This window comes from Dermochelys coriacea, chromosome 8, assembly GCF_009764565.3.
Source record: "Dermochelys coriacea isolate rDerCor1 chromosome 8, rDerCor1.pri.v4, whole genome shotgun sequence".
NCBI classification, from domain to species: domain Eukaryota; kingdom Metazoa; phylum Chordata; order Testudines; family Dermochelyidae; genus Dermochelys; species Dermochelys coriacea.
The window spans coordinates 41,447,975-41,468,143 of NC_050075.1; the positions used below are offsets into that span (position 1 = coordinate 41,447,975).

The window sequence follows — 20,169 nt, forward strand, 5'->3', positions numbered from 1 at the left end:
CCTGATTGATTTTTATTGTTTTTAAGATCCAAGGGTTTGGGTCTGTGTTCATCTGTACCAATTGGTGAGGATATTATTATCAAGCCTTCCCCAGGAAAGGGGGTGTAGGGCTTGGGGGAATATTTGCGGGCAATAGGACTCCAAGTGGTCTTTTCCCTGTTCTTTGTCTAAATCACTTGGTGGTGGCAGCATACTGTTCAGGGACAAGGTGGAATTTGTGCCTTGGGAAAGTTTTTAACCTAAGCTGGTAAAAATAAGCTCAAGGGGTCTTTCATGCGGGTCCCCACATCTGTACCCTAGAGTTCAAAGTGGGGAGGGAACCCTGACAGCTGTTGAGGGGTGGAGGGAGTTGGAGAGAACAACTAACAGTCAGTGAGTAGGAAAAAGTATTCAGACGATAAACATAAGAGTGTCGGAGAGTTCCCAAAGTGCCAGCAGTGCCACTGCTGCTGCCAGCTCCTCTGTGGGTGGGGAACCTCCTTGTTCCCAGGGAGTGACTCCACTCTGAGTTTCTGTCTTCCAGCCCAAACCGCTGGGGGGAGAAGGAAGTTATTTTCTTCATTGCTGTTCGTGTAGGACTGCCAAGTGTTATGCATTTTGTACATCATATACTCGTCAGGTTTGTTACTCCTTTCCACAACTGTGGTAAAGAGTCACTTTTTTTTTCCTTTGGAGGAGGCAGAAGATAGACTACCCTTTAGCACAGCGGTTCTCAAACTGTGGGTCGGGACCCCAAAGTGGGTCACAACCTGTTTTTAATGGGGTTGCCAGGGCTGGTGTTAGACTTGCCAGGGTCCGGGACTGAAGCAGAAACCCGAGCCCCACCACCCAGGGCCAAAGGCCAAGTATTTCAAGCCAGGGTGGGGGGGCTCAGGCTTCCGCTTCAGCCCTGCACTGTGGGGCTCAGGCATGGATGGTGGGTAAAAGAGGCCTGGAGAGGCTAAGCCTCCTCAAACAGCCAGCCTGCCGCCTTCGGAATGGGCTGCCGCCGAAAGGGTGTCCCAACTGTGGCCCCGCTCATGCTCCACCCCAAGGCCTCGCTCCCACTTGTCCTCTTCCCCCCCGAAGCCCCGCCCTCCTTCTGCTTCTTCACATCCCTGCTCTGCCCTCATGGGGGCCTCTAAGGAGGAGGCAAAGAGGTGCATGCGAGCGATGAGTGGCTGGCAGGTGGGCGGGCGGGGGAGTCTGGGGGATGGCACGAAGAAGTACAAATGATGGGTGGGGAGGGTGTTGAGGGAAGAGACACGAGAGGTGGGTGGAGGACATCAGGGAAGGGGTGGGCGGGGGTGGCTGAATGGCTGGGAGTGGAGTGTGGGGTGGAGATCCTATTGGGATCCGGGAAGTGGGCAGGCGAAGCCCATCCACTGCTAAAGAATCCCCCCCCAGCCTAAGAGGGGGATCCACAGGACCTAGACACCAAATAAATCCGGGGGACAACTAATGAAATAACAGGGACAGGAGTGTGGTCAAAGGGTCAAATGAAGGGAACTAGACAGGGGCACCGAGCAGAGAACCCCGGACAGCTCCCACTGCTCCTCAAAGGCATCAAGGGAGTCAGTGGATGCTGCCCAGAGGAACTCTGCCCAGATACGTAAATGGATCGTGGATCGGAAATAGGCCCCACAGTCACAGGAGACTCCATCGGCCAACCTCCTCACTCTGGTTTTGTAGATGGCCATTTTAGCTAGGGCCAGGAGGAGGTTGACCAGGAGATCCCACGACTTTGTGGGGCCAAGGATAGGGAGTGTATAAATAAGAAGGTGAGGGGAAAAGTGCAACCAAAAACGTAATAAAATATTGGTGAGGAGCTGGAATAGGGGCTGCAACCTGGCACACTCCAGATATATGTGTGCGAGGGTTTCCCTCACGCCGCAAAAGGGGCAGGTGTCTGGGATAGAGGTAAACCGCGCCAAGAACAGGCCCGTGCTCACGGCTCCTTGAAGGAGCTTCCAACTGATATCCCCGGCAGGCCTCGGGACCAATATGGAATATAGGCTGGCCCACTGGGGCTCCTCACCCTCCAAAGGTGGCAGGAGGTCCCACCATTTTGTATCGGGCCGGGACACCAGGGTGAGGGCGTGAAGGTGTGGAGCACAAGCACGTATAGATGTTTCCTTGGCGCGGTTTGGAAGCAGACTGGCTGCATCTCGTGCAGCTGGCTCACGCTGAAGGGCTGAGGGGGTCGGTTAGGTCCACGGGGCAGGGGCCCAATTAAAAGGTCCGGTGGGCTTGGGGTAGAGGGTGGGCGGGGCGTGCCCTCATGCAGGACCTGGTCGAGATAAACCTGAGCAGCGGGCAGCAAAGCGGCCTTCACCTCCTGAAGTACGTGCCGGGGAGTACGATGTCTGGAGAGCCCCATGCGCTGAGCGAGCGTCAGGGGATCCAGCCAGTCTCCCCGGTCGTAGTCCAGGAGGTCTCCGATTCTTGTGACTTCTGACAGGACCAACCTCTGGCACACCGAGCGGGACTTCGCCACCTGCACACAGAGCTGGGGGTTGTGTAGCAGGGGCTCCGTGAGGAGATCTGCCCCCTCGGTGGTCACCATGGACCTGGTCGTTAAAAAGTGTGGGTGGAGATTCAGGGGAGGAGGCCTAGCATATACGGCCTCAGGGCATGGCCATGGTCCGGATGCACTCAGTCTCCCCAAATGGAGGAATCATGCCCTGCCCATGGGCTCAGATTTCAAGTTCAGCCCTGGGTGGCTCAGGTTTTGCCTTTGGCTCCCCCTCACTCCCCCACCCAGGGCACTGGGACTCAGGCTTTGGCTTTGGCCCCTCCGCCCAGAGCACCAGGGCTTGGGCTTGGGCTTTGGCGTTGGCTCTCCTGCCCAGGGCGCTGGGGCTTGGGTAGGCTTAGGCTTTGGTCCCCCCTCCTGAGGTCATGTAGCAATTTTTGTTGTCAGAAGTGGGTCGCGGTGCAATGAAGTTTGAGAACTCCTGGCAGCCCAGAGATCATAAGTTTTAAACCGCTCTCTTCTGCTTACTGCTGTTAATACCATTGTGCTCTCTCTATCGTTAACCAAGGTCTCATGCTCCTGCCTTAGAGAATGACAATTGTCATTCACCCATATCTTTCTTTGAGTGTCCTCTGCATATTTCCACTCCATGGGATGCTCCAACCAGTGAGTCCTGAATGTTAAAATTCTATTAGCAATAGTTGTTGGAGTATCCATGCACCCTCCTGTTCTCCTTCGGACGTTTTATGGCAAGAGTTTTAAAAGAGCATGGCACTTCACTCAACTCCGCACAGTATTATTATTTAAAGCAGTAGTTCACCAGGCAGATCCATCTATGGCTCTGTTGACTGTTGAGCCAGGTACTGCATTTTAGGACATGTCAGGTGTGTTTCCACTACAAGCTGACTGCTTCTCCAAGAGCAAAGAACAGAAAAGGGCAAGGAGCTTTCCACTGCTGGCTCCTCCAAAGACCCCTTTGGGATGTCCAGAGAAGAACTTCTCTCCACTCTCCTTTTCAAGGATGCTATTGAATCTGGTTCCATTTGAGTCGCGAATGGTTTAGGGCCAGTAGAGAGATGTGGATCACAGATTAGAACCAGGAAAAATTTATTATAATCAGTTCAATGCAGCCCTGCTGGATCTGCAGGCATAGAGAGATTTCTAGCCGGATCCATCCATGGGGTTTTAATCTGAATGGCATGTCCCTGTAAGGAGGTCTCACTGGCCATTTGTGACACCTTATGAGGAAGGACCAACGTAGGGGACAGACCTTCAGCAAGACAGTATGAGGAGGACAGTCAATTATCAGATCCAAGAGATAAAGACAAGTCAATGCAGTTTCCTCGGAACAAGTCACCTGTGGAAATAGATGAAATATTACCCAATGAGGACGAACTGGAGCTGGTAGAGTCTGATTCAGAATTAAGGGATGTGCCTTCCCCAGATGCTAATATGGGGGACATCTCAGTACCATCACCATCGGAAGATGCTATAACCTTTCATGAGTTAGTATCAAAACTTTAGATATTCCTTCTGTTTTTGTGGAGGAATCATCACATCCTTCCTATCTTCGATATTTTGGGGACAGCAGTTAGTCAACAAGGCACACTTCCCTTGTTAGAGGGATTGCTTCAGCCAGTAAAGACAGCCTGGAAAATTACCTCTACCATTCAGTTTCCATGTAAAAGGCAGACAAATTATATAACTTCCTTTTAGAAGGACTTCATAGTTATCCACCTCTTAACTTGGTGGTGGTCAAAGTGGGGCACTTCATAGATCAAAAGGTGCCCAAGCTCACTCTACTCCATAAAATAAGGAGGGGAAGAGGCTGGATGCATTAGGAAGAAAAATAATTTCTTCAGCTGCATTAAACATTTACATATCCCACTATGAAGCTGTCATGGCTAGGTACCAGTATAATCTCTGGAGCAAATTGCTCTTTTCTTAATGCGCTTCCAGAGAAACACAAAAAGTTACCAGTGCTATTTTGACTGAATGACTGACTGTTGCTAAGCAATAGTTGAGAGTAGCTTTTGACTCCTTAGATACTTCATCAAGATCAGTAGCTTCGGTGGTCTCACTAAGGAGACGCGCATGGTTAAGATCAGTGGGACTCTCTTGTGAGGCAGAAATGGGGATTGAGGAACTTTGATTTGAACAAATTTAGTATTCAGATTAGTGATGTACTAGACAAGATGAAAAATGTAAGATCTACTGCTAGATTGCAAGGTTTCTTTAATACAGGGAAGAGGCCATATTTGACTCCATTACACAAGGATTAAAGGCAATACCCTCCTTCTTTTTCACTTCATTACAGTTACCAGAGATAGGCATATCATTTCCAACCTCAACATTATACCCCACAAAACCAGCTACAACAGAGGAAGAAATGTAATGTTCACAATAATAAAGGAAAAGTTTTGTCTCTTTGTCCTCTCTAGTTCCTTTGAGACATCAGATCTGACATGAGGACACAGACCTTCAAGCCAGACCACTTGGACATTGTTCATCCACACTTTGGGGACTATTTTCATTACCGATGAATTAATAACATCGGACAGGTAGATTTTAGAAATTATTTCATGCTGTTACACAATTCAATTAAAATCCTTTCCCTCCAACAACCTCCTACTTCATATCTGGGCAGATATCAAAGTAATTTTGATCTGTTGAAGAAGATGTTTAGTCTCTACTAAAGTTAGATGCAATAGAGGTAGTTCCACGAGGTCACAGAAGGAAGGGATTTTACTCACATTATTTTCTAATGCCAAAAACATATTGGGGGACTTTGCCATACTTTGGATTTATGGAGATTAAAGATATAAAGGAATTTTGACTCTAATGTCTATAATACCTTCTATAATCACAGGTTTCAGAGTAGCAGCCGTGTTAGTCTGTATTCGCAAAAAGAAAAGGAGTACCGGTGGCACCTTAGAGACTAACAAATTTATTAGAGCATAAGTTTTCGTGAGCTACAGCTCACTTCGTCTCTAAGGTGCCACCGGTACTCCTTTTCTTTTTATAATACCTTCTGTTTTCCTCCAGGATTAATTTGCATCTGTGGACTTGAGGCATACTTCCACATTTCTATAAGACCATGTCGTTGTCAGTACCTGAATTACATAGTTGGAGAGGACCATTTTCAATGTAAGGTCCTCCCTTTTGAGCTGTCCACAGCACCCAGGCTGTTTACAAAATGCCTGTCTGTTGTGGCAGCATACTAAGAAGGCAGGAGATGTATGTATACCCGTACCTTGATGACTAGTTAATAAAAGTGTCGCCCAAGAAAGGGATCTTACTATGTGTATGTCAAATATATTCACATTAGTCAGTCGGGGATTACAAATAAAGTGGAAAAAGCCATGTCTAAACCCTACTCAGAAGATTTTTTATATAGGAGCCATATTGGATTCAACTGTGGGGAGACCTTTTCTCCCAGAGGAAAGCGAGATCAAAATAGAAACACGTATATAGCTCCTCTGCTGGTTACCAAGACAATTAATTATTTGCTTTCTTTGCTTGCTGGATTTGCTGGAATCAATCATAGCAGTGACTCCTTAAGCTCATCTTCAGGTGAGAGATCTTCAGAAGTGGTTAGCAAAGAATTACAAACCATGTCATGGCGGTTTGATGCTTGTATTATCTTGGCAAGAGCATCTGCCTATCCAAATTTTTATGATTTAGTTGGAGGCATGTCACTTATGTAAATATTAAAAAGGGTTGGTGCAAGTACAGAGCCTTGTGGTAGCCCGTTGTTTATGATACAGAGTGAGCTGGTCTTATTACCCAGGTACACCCTTAGGTGTCTGTTACTCAGCATGGTCCACAGCAGGCGAAGTGTTTGGTAGCAAGGTATAGTTTTAGCAAGATTCAGCATCAGGCCCTTAATCCATACAGTATCATACGCAGATGACAGGTCAACAAATACTGCGCCAGTCTTTAGGTTTTTTTGATAGGCAGCCTCAATGTGAGTTGTGAGTGCCAGAACTTGGTCACAACAACTAAGCTTTGGTCGGAAGCCTGCCTGTTTGACAGGGATAATTGTCTCAGTAAAAGGGCGCATTCATTTGAGGATGATACATTCAATAAGTTTATAGGTCATACATAGTAGAGAAATTGACCTATAACTTCCTGCTTCATCAGGGGGCTTTCCAGGCTTTGGAATGGCAATTGCCATTGCCTCACGCCATATTTCAGGGATCCATGCTGTCCTTAAGGTAGCAGGGAGTACAAGGTTGCTAGCCATTGGAGTCCTTTGGGGCCGAGATGGTGGAGGAATTCTGGTCAGGGTCTGCAGCCTTTCCTTTTTTCATCACAGCAAATCTTTCTTTTACTTCCTCAATGCTGACAGTGGAAGGTTCTCCTCGGAGGATTGATGCAAGTGTTCGTTACAGGTGTTGATACACTTCTCTTCTTGTGTGTTTATCAAGTGGTCCTTTTGTGTTCTCCACCAGTTTGGAGGCTATTGAGTTTGACTGAATTTTTGATGGCCGGTACTTTGTGGGATTAGCGGCCCCAAGACGTCATAGTAGCGGGTCCAGGCTCAATGACTTGAACATGTAAAATCAAGGTTTTGCATGCAATCAAGCCAGCGCTGACATCTTGCTGTGTCAAGGGAGTGTAGCAGGCTTTTGCGGTATGAAGGCTCCTAGTCTGATTGTATTGCTGGAGCAACTCCTGTGTCTCTCTTGTCCAGCAGGGAGTATACTTTTTCTGGAAGTCGCGGAGAATGTGCTTCTTTCCTGCTACTTTCAGGAGCCCCGCGAACCATTGATAGCATTCCTGTCTCACTGGAATCCTTGCAACAGTTTTTTCAACCATCTATTTGTAGTCATCCCGGTCAGCTTTAGGAAAATTCCATTGTGGTTCCTGTTTTGGAAAAAAACATAAGAATTTCGATGCCTATATAGATCATTATAGGCCTGTGTTGGCTATTTGGAAATGCTGATAGTACTTCACGTGTTACGATGAGAGTATTACCGCTTTGGTCTTTAGACATGAATGTTAGGTTTGGATTGTACCTACATTGCCAGTGGCTTGAATGGAATGTTGATTGTTGTTTTAGTTCGTAGATTAGTTGTAAGTCTTGTGCAGATATCCAGTCCATGAGTTCTTTGTCATCGGTTTCATTTGTTTTATAGCCCCATATACTGTGGTGACTGTTAGATGATAGAATTTCTGTGTTTTTCAGTTTCCTTGTTTTAAAAAAATACCTAGGAAATTACATCTTAAAACTATGTATGCAAAGCCAAGTACTCAAAAGTTAAAAGAATTAATGTAGCCTGTAAAAGCTAATTCACCCCCTTATGCATATGCATTATGATACAGCCTAATTATATGATCATTTACTGTTTTTTATGCTGCAGTACCCTGACTCATTCAGTGCACAAGTTGGACAGAGAATGAGGCAGAGGGTTGAAAACGGTAAGATGGCATTGAGGATGCATGTGTGACTCTGTATCTCAGGGGAACACCCTACACCCCCATGTTCATCTTTATAAAATGTTTGTGTGGTATCCAATGTAAAGTTTACCATGTTGGGTATCTTTGGAAGGCTCATAATGCATTGAGCATGGTTGTTATAGTGATGTTATAGTAACTGCACCCGATGAAGTGAGCTGTAGCTCACGAAAGCTTATGCTCAAATAAATTTGTTAGTCTCTAAGGTGCCACAAATACTCCTTTTCTTGTTACAGTAAGGTTATAGGTTATAATTTCATGTATATAGTTATGAGACTGAAAATGTATCCTCATGGCGTAAAGCAAGCTCATGCAAAAACTCTCCAAGAACAGAGAGGCAGTAAAAGATCCATGGAGACAAATGTTTTATTGCCTTTTTGAACAGTCTCAAGGTTAAGCACAGGTTAAGGCAGCTATGTGGCAATAATTGTACTTGGTGGCTAAGTTGTTACAGACAAATTGCACTACCTTAAAGAACTAAATGTAGGAGTAAGTGATTTAAAGAAGAGAGTAAAACGTTAGAAATATCTTTTGCAAAAATTAATAATACAGGGTTTGGAGGAAAGTAAACATTTGGGAGTTGTGGAAATGGTAAATGGTAACTGTTCTGAAGATGTTAAAGAGTAACAGTTGTGGTGTTACAAGAAGGAAGTTTTTGTTTAATGATAAAACCCAGTTATATAAATGAAAAGGAGGACTTCATCGGATGAAGTGAGCTGTAGCTCATGAAAGCTTATGCTCAAAAAAATTCGTTAGTCTCTAAGGTGCCACAAGTCCTCCTTTTCTTTTTGCGGATACAGACTAACACGGCTCCTACTCTGAAACCAGTTATATAAATGTAACTGTATATGCAACTCTGTGCAGTCACATTGGATGGAAGCTTGGTAATTAAATTATCCAAGGGGGTCAGGTAGAGTGGCTACTTCCACCACTATGCTTCTGTCCGCAGAAGCCTTTACAGCTATTCTGAGGGAAAATGGGCCCTTTTCCCACAGAAATGGTCTATAAGGGACTGCTGCAGGCAGCAGGCGGAGAGAGAATCTGATCAAATTATTTGACTTGGGTAATGTAATCAAAATCACTAAAGGAATGTAAGGAATTTCTATTGGAACTTAACGTGGCTGCCCCTGACTGTCTCTGGTTGTACAAGATGGGAGTGTAATCAGGGTACAGTTGTGTAAAGAACAGTAATCGCAGTGCAAGGGATGTTAGGCAAAAGAGAATTTTGTGTGTGTGCATAGGAAAAAGAAAAGGAAAAGTGGAGGAATGGTGGGAACACTAAGCCTTGGGGTGGTTCTGGGGGATTGGACTGTCGCTTTGGTGGGTGTGCATAAAAACTCTGTGGGCACAGGGGAGGCAATTACACCTTGTGTAAAATTAATATAGCTAATATAATGTTATGAAGGTTAAACTATGGAAGGAATGTGCATTTTCCCAGGACGTGTGCAGTGTGTATTGGAGAAGGGGTAAAAGAAATGCAAACAAAACATGGTACTTAATTAAAATCCTAGTAGGGCTCCAAAAGGAGCCACAATAGGTTGTGCTTTCTTTTTCAGATCTTTGTGTGATTTGAAGCAGGAGATGAAAATGGAAAGTAATCAGAACTCTAGTGGAAGTGGAATGTGTCCCTTTTAAGATAGTCTCTGAGCTGCTAATAGCTTGGGATCCAAAAGCAAACTAGAAAGCCTCTGTGTAAATGCAAATTACCTAGCTGATGGGCACAAAGGAGCTGCAAATAATAAATACATCTGGTCAGCAAATAAATTACTAGAAGATTCAGGCTATGTCTACACTATGAAATTAGGTCAAATTTATAGAAGTCGGTTTTGTAGAAAGCGTTTTTATACAGTAGATTGTGTGTGTCCCCACACAAATGGTCTTAGTGCATTTATCCGGCATTTAGTTGGTGGAGTGCGTCCACAGTACCAAGGCAACCGTCGACTTCGGAGCGTTGCACTGTGGGTAGCTATCCCACAGTTCCCACAGTCTCTGCCGCCCATTTGAATTCTGGGTAGAAATCCCAAAGCCTGATGGGGCAAAAACATTGTCACGGGTGATTCTGGATACATATCGTCAGGACCCCCTTCCCTCCTTCCCTCCCCCCTCCATGAAAACAACAGCAGACAATCGTTTCACACCTTTTTTCCTGGGTTACCCGAGCAGATGCCATACCACAGCAAGCGTGGAGCCCGCTCAGCTCACCGTCACCGTATGTCTCCTGGGTGTTGGCAGATGTGGTACTGCATTACTACACAGCAGCCGCTCATTGCCTTTTGGCAGCAGACAGTGCAGTATGACTGGTAGCCATCATTGGCGTACTCCAGGGTGCTCTTTTAACCGACCTTGATGAGGTCAGGGGCGCCCAGGCAAAGATGGGAGTGACTCAGCCAGGTCAGTACCCTTTTAAGTTTCGTCTCATGGCGATTAAGTCCTGCTGGCAGTCCTACTGCACCGTCTTTTAATGAGCAGCCAGGAGACGACGATGGCCAGCAGTCATACTGCACCATCTTCTGCCGAGCACCCAGGACATGACAATGGCCAGCAGTCATACTGCACAGTCTGCTGCCAGCAAGATGTATAAAGAGAGATGAAATGGATCAAAACAAGAAATAGACCAGATTTTGTTTTGTATTCATTTTCTCCTCCCTCCCTCTGTGAAATCAAAGGCCTGCTAAATCCAGGTTTTTGAGTTCTGTCCTTGAGGGGACCATTCTGTTTCTCCTTGATGCAAAGCCACCCCCTTTGTTGATCTTAATTCCCTGTAAACCAACCCAGTAAGCCATGTTGTCAGTCGCCCCTCCCTCCGTCAGAGACAATCGTTTCACGCCTTTTTTCAGTGCAGAGGCCATAGCACTGGGAACATGGAAGCCACTCAGATCACCATGGCAATTGTGAGCACTATAAACACCATGCGCGTTATCCAGCAGGATATGCAAGACTATAACCTTGACGAAAAGCAAAACCAGGCGAGGAGGAGGTGACTGCAGCGTGGTGACGAGAGTGATGAGGACATGGACACAGACTTCTCACAAAGTACGGGCCCCTGCAATATGCACATCCTGGTGTCAGTTGGGCAGGTTCATGGCGTGGAACGTCAATTCTGGGCCCAGGAAACAAGCACAGAGTGGTGGGACCGCATAGTGTTGCAGGTGTGGGACGATTCCCAGTGACTGCAAAACTTTCGCATGCATAAGGGCACTTTCATGGAACTTTGTGACTTGCTTTCCCCTGCCCTGAGGCGCAAGAATACCAAGATGAGAGCAGCCCTCACAGTTGAGAAGCGAGTGGCAATAGCCCTGTGGAAGCTTGCAATGCCAGACAGCTACTGGTCAGTCGGGAATCAACTTGGAGTGGGCAAATCTACTGTGGGGACTGCTGTGATGCAAGTAGCCAACGCTATCACTGAGCTGCTGCTATCAAGGGTAGTGACTCTGGGAAATGTGTAGGTCATAGTGGGTGGCTTTGCTGCAGTGGGATTCCCTAACTGTGGTGGGGTGATAGATGGAACCGATATCCCTATCTTGGCACCAGAGCACCAAGGCAGCGAGTACATAAACCGCAAGGGGTACTTTTCAATGGTGCTGTAAGCACTGGTGAATCACAAGGGACCAACATCAACGTGGGATGGCCGGGAAAGGTACATTACACTCGCATCTTCAGGAACTCTGGTCTGTTTCAAAAGCTGCAATAAGGGACTTACTTTCCAGACAAGAAAATTACTGTTGGGGATGTTGAAATGCCTATAGTTATCCTTGGGGGCCCAGCCTATCCCTTAATGCCATGGCTCATGAAGCCATACACAGGCACCCTGGACAGTAGTCAGGAGCTGTTCAACTATAGGCTGACCAAGTGCAGAATGGTGGTAGAATGTGCATTTGGGCATTTAAAAGCATGCTGGCACAGTTTACTGACTCGGTTAAACCTCAGCGAAACCAATATTCCCATTGTTATTACTGCTTGCTGTGTGCTCCACAATATCTGTGAGAGTAAGGGGGAGACGTTTATGGTGGGGTGGGAGGTTGAGGCAAATTGCTTGGCCGTTGATTACATGCAGCTAGACACCAGGGCGGTTAGAAGAGTACAGGAGGGTGCAGTGCACATCAGAGAAGCTTTGAAAACCAGTTTCATGACTGACCAGGCTACGGTGTGAAATTTCCGTTTGTTTCTCCTTGATGGAACCCCCCCCACCCCAGGTTTCACTCTACCTTCTTGTAAGCTAAGCACCCTCCCCTCCCCCCTTCGATCACCGCTTGCAGAGGCAATAAAGTCATTGTTGCTTCACATTCATGCATTCTTTATTTATTCATCACACAAATAGGGGGATAACTGCTAAGATAGCCCAGGAGGGGTGGTGGAGGAGGGAAGGACAAGCCACACAGCACTTTGAAACTTTAAAACTTACTGAATGCCAGCCTTCTGTTGCTTGGGCAATCCTCTGGGGTGGAGTGACTGGATGTCTGGAGGCCCCCCCACTGCGTTCTTGGGCATCTGGGTGAGGAGGCTATGGAACTTGGGGAGGAGGGCGTTGGTTACACAGGGGCAGTAGCAGCGATCTGTTCTCCTGCTGCCTTTCCTGCAGCTAAACCACAAGCTGGAACATATGAGTTTGATCCTTCAGCAGTCTGAGCATTGACTGCTGCCTTTTTTCAGCAAGCTGACGCCACCTACCATCTTCAGCTTGCCACCTCTCTGCGCGGTCATATTGAGTTTTCTTGCACTCTGAGATTGTCTGCCTCCACATATTTTGTTGTGCTCTATCAGTGTGGGAGGACAGCATGAGGTCAGAGAACATTTCATCACAAGTGCGTTTTTTTGCCTTCTAATCTTCGCTAGCCTCTGGGAAGGAGAAGCATATCCAGCTGGTGGGGGGGGGGGGGCGGGAAAAAAGGGAGAGCGGTAGTTAAAAAGACACATTTTATAGAACAATGGGTACACTCTTTCACGGTAAACCTTGCTGTTAACATTACATAGCACATGTGCTTTTATTACAAGGTCGCATTTTGCCTCTTATTGAGGGTATGCTAGTTTGGTGTGAGAGATTACTCATGCAGGGCCAGGCAGCAGAATTTGGCTTGCAGGCAGCCATGGTAAACCACAGTCTTTTGGCTTCTTTATTCTTCATAACATGTGGGAATGGCTTCAAACAGCAACGCGCTCATTTCCCATACGAAGTAGCCGTTGGGTTGCCCATTAAAAACGGGTTGGCAATTTAAAAGGAGGGGCTGCGGTTTCCAGGTTCACGTGCAGCAGAAACCCAACTAACCCTCCCCCCCCACACACACACATCCAATTCTCTCGGATGATGGCTTCACCCCTCCCCCCACCACGTGGCTAACAGCGGGGAAGATTTCTGTGCAGGCACAGGCAAACAGCCCAGCAGGAACGGGCACCTCTGAATGTCCGTTTACTAAAACCACCCTATTTCAACAAAGTGACCATGAATGATATCACTCTCCTGAAGGTAACAGAGAGAGATAAAGAACGGGACCATATGCTGCAATGCTATGTTCTGCAGTGATTCCCGACTATGTGCTACTGGCCTGGCCTGGTAACGTGTCCTACCATGGAGGACGGAATAAGGCTGCCTTCCTCAGAAACCTTTTGCAAAGGCTTTGGGAGAACATCCAGGAGAGCTTTAAGGAGATGTCCCTGGAGGATTTCCGCTCCATCCCCAGACACGTTAACAGACTTTTCCAGTAGCTGTACTGGCTGCGAATGCCAGGACAAATTAATCATTAAACACACTTGCTTTTAAACAATGCATAATATTTACAAAAGGTATACTCACCAGAGGTCCCTTCTCCGCCTTCAGGGTCTGGGAGCACGCCTTGGGTGGGTTTGGGGGTACTGACTCCAGGTCCAGGGTGAGAAACAGATCCTGGCTGTTGGGAAAACCGGTTTCTCCACTTCCTTGCTGTGAGCTATCTACAACCTCCTCCTCATCATCATCTTCCTCGCCCCCACAACCTGCTTCCGTGTTGCCTGCCACTCCTTGGACGGAGTCAAAGCACAGGGTTGGGGTAGTGGTGGCTGCACCCCCTAGAATGGCATGCAGCTCATCATAGAAGCAGCATGTGTGGGGCTCTGAACTGGAGCGTCCATTTGCCTCTCTGGTTTTTTGGTAGGCTTGCCTGATCTCCTTAATTTTCACGCGGCACTGCTGTGGGTCCCTGTTATGGCCTCTGTCCTTCATGTCATTGTAGATTTTTTCAAATATTTTGCCATTTTGTCTTTTCAAACGGAGTTCTGCCAGCACGGCTTCGTCTCCCCATACAGTGATCAGATCCCATACCTCCTGTTCAGTCCATGCTGGAGCTCTTCAGGGATTCTGGGACTGTATGGTCTCCTGTATAGATGAGCTTTGCATGGTGACCTGTGCAGGTGAGCTCGCCTCACTGGCCAAACAGGAAATGAAATTCAAAAGTTTGCGGGCCTTTTCCTGTATACCTGGCCAGTGCATCTGAGTTGAGAGCGCTGTCCAGAGGGGTCACAATTGAGCACTCTGGGATAGCTCCCAGAGGCCAATACCATCGAATTGCGTCCACAGTACCCCAAATTCGACCTGGCAAGGCTGATTTCAGCGCTAATCAACTCGTCAGGGGTGGAGTAAAGAAATCAATTTTAAGAGTCCTTTAAGTCGAAAAAAATGGCTTCATCATGTGGATGGGTGCAGGGTTAAATCAAGATAACACTGCTAAATTTGACCTAAACTCGAAGTGTAAACCAGGCCTCGGATTATGGCCCTCCAGAAAAGGGAGGTGAAAAAGCAAGTCAAGCCTGAAAATAAGGGGGACAGGTTAATCTTAAGGAGGGGGGTGTATGTGTTTGTGTGTGAACTCAAGTTTTACTATATAGTCTATAGTCAATCAGGAAGTAAGGGGAGGGAATGGGAACAGGGAAGGGGGTGAGGAAATTGGAATCATGTTTTGCTAAGGGGGGGAATGGGAGCAGGGACACAGGTAAGGCTCTGTGGTGTCAGAGATGGGAACGGGGACACTAAGGAAGGAAACTGGAATCATGCTTGCTGGAAGTTCATCTCAATATACATTGAATTGTTTGTACCTTTGGACTTTGGGTATTGTTGCTCTCTGTTATGCGAGAAGGACCAGGGAAGTAAGCGGGTGAAGGAATAAGCCCCCTAACAGTGACTATTAAAATTACTTGCATAGATGCATGGAATAGGAGGAGTGCTAGGTAGCGCTGGTTTTGGCCATCTTGTTCTAGGGGCTTTAAAGACTTTAGTAATGTGGAGCTCCCCTACTTTGATAGTTGTGATAAATGTGGTCTCCTCTTTGGTTGATGGAATAATATTAAAATCTGTGATAGTGTCCTTGATGTATATTGCCAAGCCACATTTAGGATGATAATGGCTAGTTGTGAGGTTGTATCCATAGGTACGGTAGTGCCTAGCCTGTTGTTTGCTGCCAACATAGGTCTCTTGCAACATGAGGATATTGATGTTGTAAGTCTTCAAGTTTCCAAGGTACTCACATTTTGACCGTGAGAGTCCTTCAACTTTATGTTGCAGGATTCTTATTCCATGGCCTATTTGGCACATTGTATGGCCCTGAGGAGGAACTTTAGGATTTGTTGAGTTGCTGTTCTGATGACCAGGAGATCATTGAGTGATGTTCAGTCGCTGAGTTGATGGCATTCACTGTGAAATCTCACTTAACAGAGTGGGTCCCGTGAAGGCTTCCATCTTCCATTCTTCCTTTAGTGCTATTGTGAAGCAATTGCAATTAAATATATAAGTGAACAATTTCTGCCCATGGGCATGGGATTTGGTGATACATATCTTACCATGTGGGACAACAAATATGAAAAGCCATTAGTTATTAGTTAGAGTATTTAGTACCATGTGGCAGTGAGTTCCACGTCGTGTATATCTGTTCTTTCCCTCTTGTTATAGTTATGGGTATGTATTTTTGAATTTCAGTGTATTTGAAAGGGATCCCAATGGAGCTGAACCCAGCAGGAGCCTTGCCCACCGCAGCAGAAATCTGCTGGAGTTCTCAGCCAGCCAGAAGCTCAACACTGCTCAACAAATGCCTAACATCATCTCCCAGAATAAGGAGAGGTGAGGTGAATATATTTAAAGTTTAAAAGTACTCGCTGTTCATGATGCTTTCATGCTTTGCTCTGTTGCCTTCCATTTCCTTGTGATCATGAAGCATAGTTATTAAGTGAGCATTGTTAGGGCAGCTAAGCCTAAAAATTGAGTGCCATGAAAGCTGAATCCTCTTGTACTGTAGTTACAGGATCTTCCTGGCAAGATTCCTCTTTAAGGCCCAACCTTGAGGCACTGAGATATAAAAACTAAGCAACCCCTGAATCAGACAAATCAGTGCATGCATTCCATGGTGAGAGAGCAAGCTGTGTGAGCACTCTTGCCTCAGCAAAACAGGAGCAAGCAGGTATGGTGTCATGCTTTTGATGTGCAGTTCCATCAGGCCATGCCTGGCCTTATTCTGGTGCTGAGCAGGTCCTGTGACAGTCCCTGACACTGCACTTGCATACAACTCAAAAAGCAGCTCCCTGTCTCTTCCAGCATAGTAGGCAAGAAGTTGCTGCTAGCTTTCCATATGTGGGGCTCTGATGGGGTGTACAACACCCACACTGCAGGGCAAGACCCACCCAATCACACTTGCAGGGCCTGCACAAGCTGGAGGCAGGGCTTTAAGAAGGGGAACAGAGCAATTCAGAGCAGGCATGCAGTGGAAGGGTGCAAGCAGCTGCTGTTAAAGGGAGAGCAGTGTCCTGGAGCTCCTTGCTTGAGGTCTGACTACACAGACCAGTGGAAATGTACAAAGGAGAGTTAAGTGGCTGAGCATGCAGGCAAGAGGCTTGGTGGAACTGACTCACTTCATGAAGCTAATGGAGATAGAGAGGTGGCTCAGGGGGTGGGGGGCAGAATCTTAGCACCCCAAGGTGTCGAAGGTAGCTGCCCACCACTAGGCCCTGGAGCATAGCCCAGTGTAGAGGGTAGGCCCGGGCTCCCCTCTCAATCCCCAGAGGACATTACAACACCAGGGGGCCTTCACCTAAGGTGAGAGTCGCACTGGAATAGACCTTGACTGGCCAAGAGCCTAGCCCCCAAATTACCTGGGCTGAAGAAGACGACAGGTAACCCTTGGGGCAGGATGCTGATCTGTCAATCCTGCCTGATGTCTCGGTGGCACTGTGGGTGGTTGTGCACTTCCTACGGAGCCAAATGTTACTATCATAGACTTGCATCAGCACAGGTGTAAGAATACGGCCTCTGGCGGGACACAACTGAGAGTATCAATTCAGGACAAATTGCTTAGAGCAGGGCAGTTACAGTCCAAGGCACACCAAACCAGGCAAACAGAGAAGACTTCGGTTTTACCCTACTGTCTATCCAGAAGTTATACAAGCAATTCCCTTAGACACTCCAGTTTCCCAGTATCACCACCAGCAACCACTTCTTATGGGGATGAATGGGGATGAAAGCCAATACCCCAGTAAAAGAAAAAAGGTTCTCCCGATCCCAAAGGACCAAGCCCCAGACCCAGGTCAATATACAAATCAGATCTTACCCACAAATCATGCTGTTGCCAATCCTTTAGAATCTACAAGTTTATTCATAAAAAGAAAGAAATATAGATGAGAGTTAAAATTGTTTAAATGGAATCAAACACATACAGTAATGGCAAAGTTCTTGGTTCAGGCTTGTACTAGTGATGGAATAAACTGCAGATTAAATCAAATATCTGGAGTACATTCACAGCTTGGGTGGGTCATTCGGTCCTTTGTTTAGAGCTTCAGTTTGTAGCAAAGTTCCTCTAGAGCAGTGGTTCTTAACCTGGGGTGCATGCACTCCCTGGGGGTGCGAGATGCCCTTTCTGAGGGTGCAAGACATGCCAGATTTTTTTAGAAGGTAAATCATCGAAAACACAAATTAAACACAGGCATGTAAGTACAACTACTTTGTTTCATCAAACCTATGTATTTATTAATATTATACATTTTTTAACAATTACTGTAATATACAAACAAAAAATATATCTAGGTTTAAAGAACTGACCTACTTCAACTATTTTTGAGAAGGGGTGCAAGAACATATTTTGAGAACCAAAGGGGTGCAGGCTGCAGTAAAGGTTAAGAACCACTGCTCTAAAAGTAAGAAGCAGGATTGAAGACAAAGTGGAGGGGTTTCCAGGGCATTTTATATTCTTTCTCCTGTGGGCAGAAACCCTTTTGTTCTCCTGTGAAAAATCACAGCAATAAGATTGAGTATGTAGCCACCTGGGCAAGTCATATGTCCATACATGACTCAGTTTACAGGCCGCAGCCATTGTTCATGTGCTACCTTGAACGTCCCAGGCAGACTTCTCATATGTGGATTGGAGTCTCCCAAGATCCATTGTCAGTTAACTGTTTCTTGATTGGGCACTTAATCTTCAAATTCCTTTCTCAAGAAGCTGACCAAATGCTTCACTAATGTGACTTAGAATCAAACACATTGAGATACAAGTACATAGCCAATATTCATAATTTCAAGTACAAAAATGATACACACATAAAGGTAGCATAATCATAACCAGCAAATCATAACCTTTTTATAGACACCTAACACGACAACCTTTGTACAATATTTGCTGCAAATATATAAGTGGTTGCAACAATGATCTATACGGTCACAGTTTATGTCAATAACGTCACAACAGGCAACAGTTGCGCAGATCTCTGCAATTCCTTCAGAAGGGCTTAGAAAGATCAAGCACTTGATTTGGCTCGGGGAACTTAATGTTGAGACACTACCATGTCCTCTATAGATGTGCTGAAGGATCCTTCACAGTGTCAGACCATGTACCTACGGATTGTTGTTAACTCTTGGGATTTTGCCACAGGTCTTGAAATAGTGTTTTTCTTGAAGACCTAGCTGGTAGAGTCAAGAGATCAGAAGAGAATCACAACTTTCATCTGAAAAAAAAAGTTAGTTTCTAGCTCTCATGGTTGCAGAGAAAAGCTTGAAAACATGAAGCAGGTGTACCCTACAGGCTCAGAAACCAGCAGACAAAGAAAAAACCCAACATTTATTATTAAAACTAATGTTTAAGACAATCTCATGATTTGGGGGCCTGATTCACAATTTTTGAACACTTGAGGTTGGCCATACAATCTGTGCACCCTAAAGGAGTCTTGATTCAAGACTTGGGAATCCGACCCAGGCCCTTCCTCGCTTGTGAAAGAGAGTCATTGACGATTGGTGCCACTTCTGACCGAAATAACCAACACCTCATTCAGAGAAGGAATCTTTTTTTCCTCCTTGAAAAATGCAGTAGTGTTGTCTTGCCTTGCATGGCTATGAATGTTAATATTTGTCATGTTACTCAGCCCTTCTTAAAATTCAAGCTATGATATTTGTTTTCTTAATCACTCAAAATATGTTCAGCAAAGTTCAAGATATTTACTAGGAAAGGATTGGATCCTAAACTCTGTGAGCAGTGTGCTTTTTTAGAAACCTCATGAATGCTTGTCTAAGCCATTATTCCTGGAGAGCTACAGAAATGCACCTCACAAGTGTATGGTTACAGTCATCTCCAGCAGCTGCCTACCAAGTATTCCCAAAGAATAATTTTTATTTTATCCATTAATATCTTTATTCGTCATTTACAGGGGTGTATTCATTTGACATAAAGTCACTTTAAGCCTTTCTAGATCTCCAGCAGGCAGTGGATGCGTATGTTCTGGATTGTGTCCAGATTGAAGGTTGGCTTATTCAGACTGTGTTTTTCCCCTTCACAGAGTTTGTCCTATCAGATCTGTCTTTTCCAATAAAATATTTTTTGGCTAGCTGAATAGAGACAGCTGTAAACGTGCTGAAAGCACTAATGATTTTTGCCATGTGGAAAGAAGGCAATCAATCAGGAATACTCTAATGACTTAGTATATGTGGCTATGATGAAGGGCCTGTGTCCTATGTGGCACATTTTAAGCTATGAATTATGTGATGAGTAGCAGAGATGCTCACTCAGGAAGGTATGTCAGAGCCAACACCTCCTCTTTCCCTCCAGTCTCTTTCACCTTGTTGCTTGGTAAGTGTAGAACCCTCTTCTTTTTCTCCTCTCTAGCTGTGCTAGAAGCAGAGACCAGAAGAGGGACAAGGCAGGAAGGTGGAAAGAAGGATAAAGGAAAAAAAAATGAGTATCATTTCCAAAAGGAACCTGGGCATTTAAGTACCTGAGTCTCACTGAAAGTGAGTAGGACTTCAGCTCCTAAGTCATTTA

At 45.8% G+C, this 20,169-nt stretch overlaps 1 protein-coding gene across 8 annotated transcripts in view; it reads left to right on the forward strand.

Annotated features, from left to right (window-relative positions):
• The window catches only part of ATF6 (activating transcription factor 6), a 396,729-nt gene that overhangs the window by 127,443 nt on the left and 249,117 nt on the right, over positions 1 to 20,169 (forward strand). For 7 of the 8 annotated variants that reach the window (XR_006273702.1, XM_043490629.1, XM_038412787.2 and 4 more), the window contains exon 10: positions 15,855 to 15,995. The exons of the other annotated variant lie outside the window; for it this stretch is intronic. Coding sequence is in view for 6 of the 7 variants with exons in the window: in XM_043490629.1 (XP_043346564.1) it covers positions 15,855 to 15,995 (141 nt within the window). In the remaining variant the exon portion in view is untranslated. The remainder of the gene's footprint in view (positions 1 to 15,854; positions 15,996 to 20,169) is intronic. 8 annotated transcript variants of the gene reach the window in all.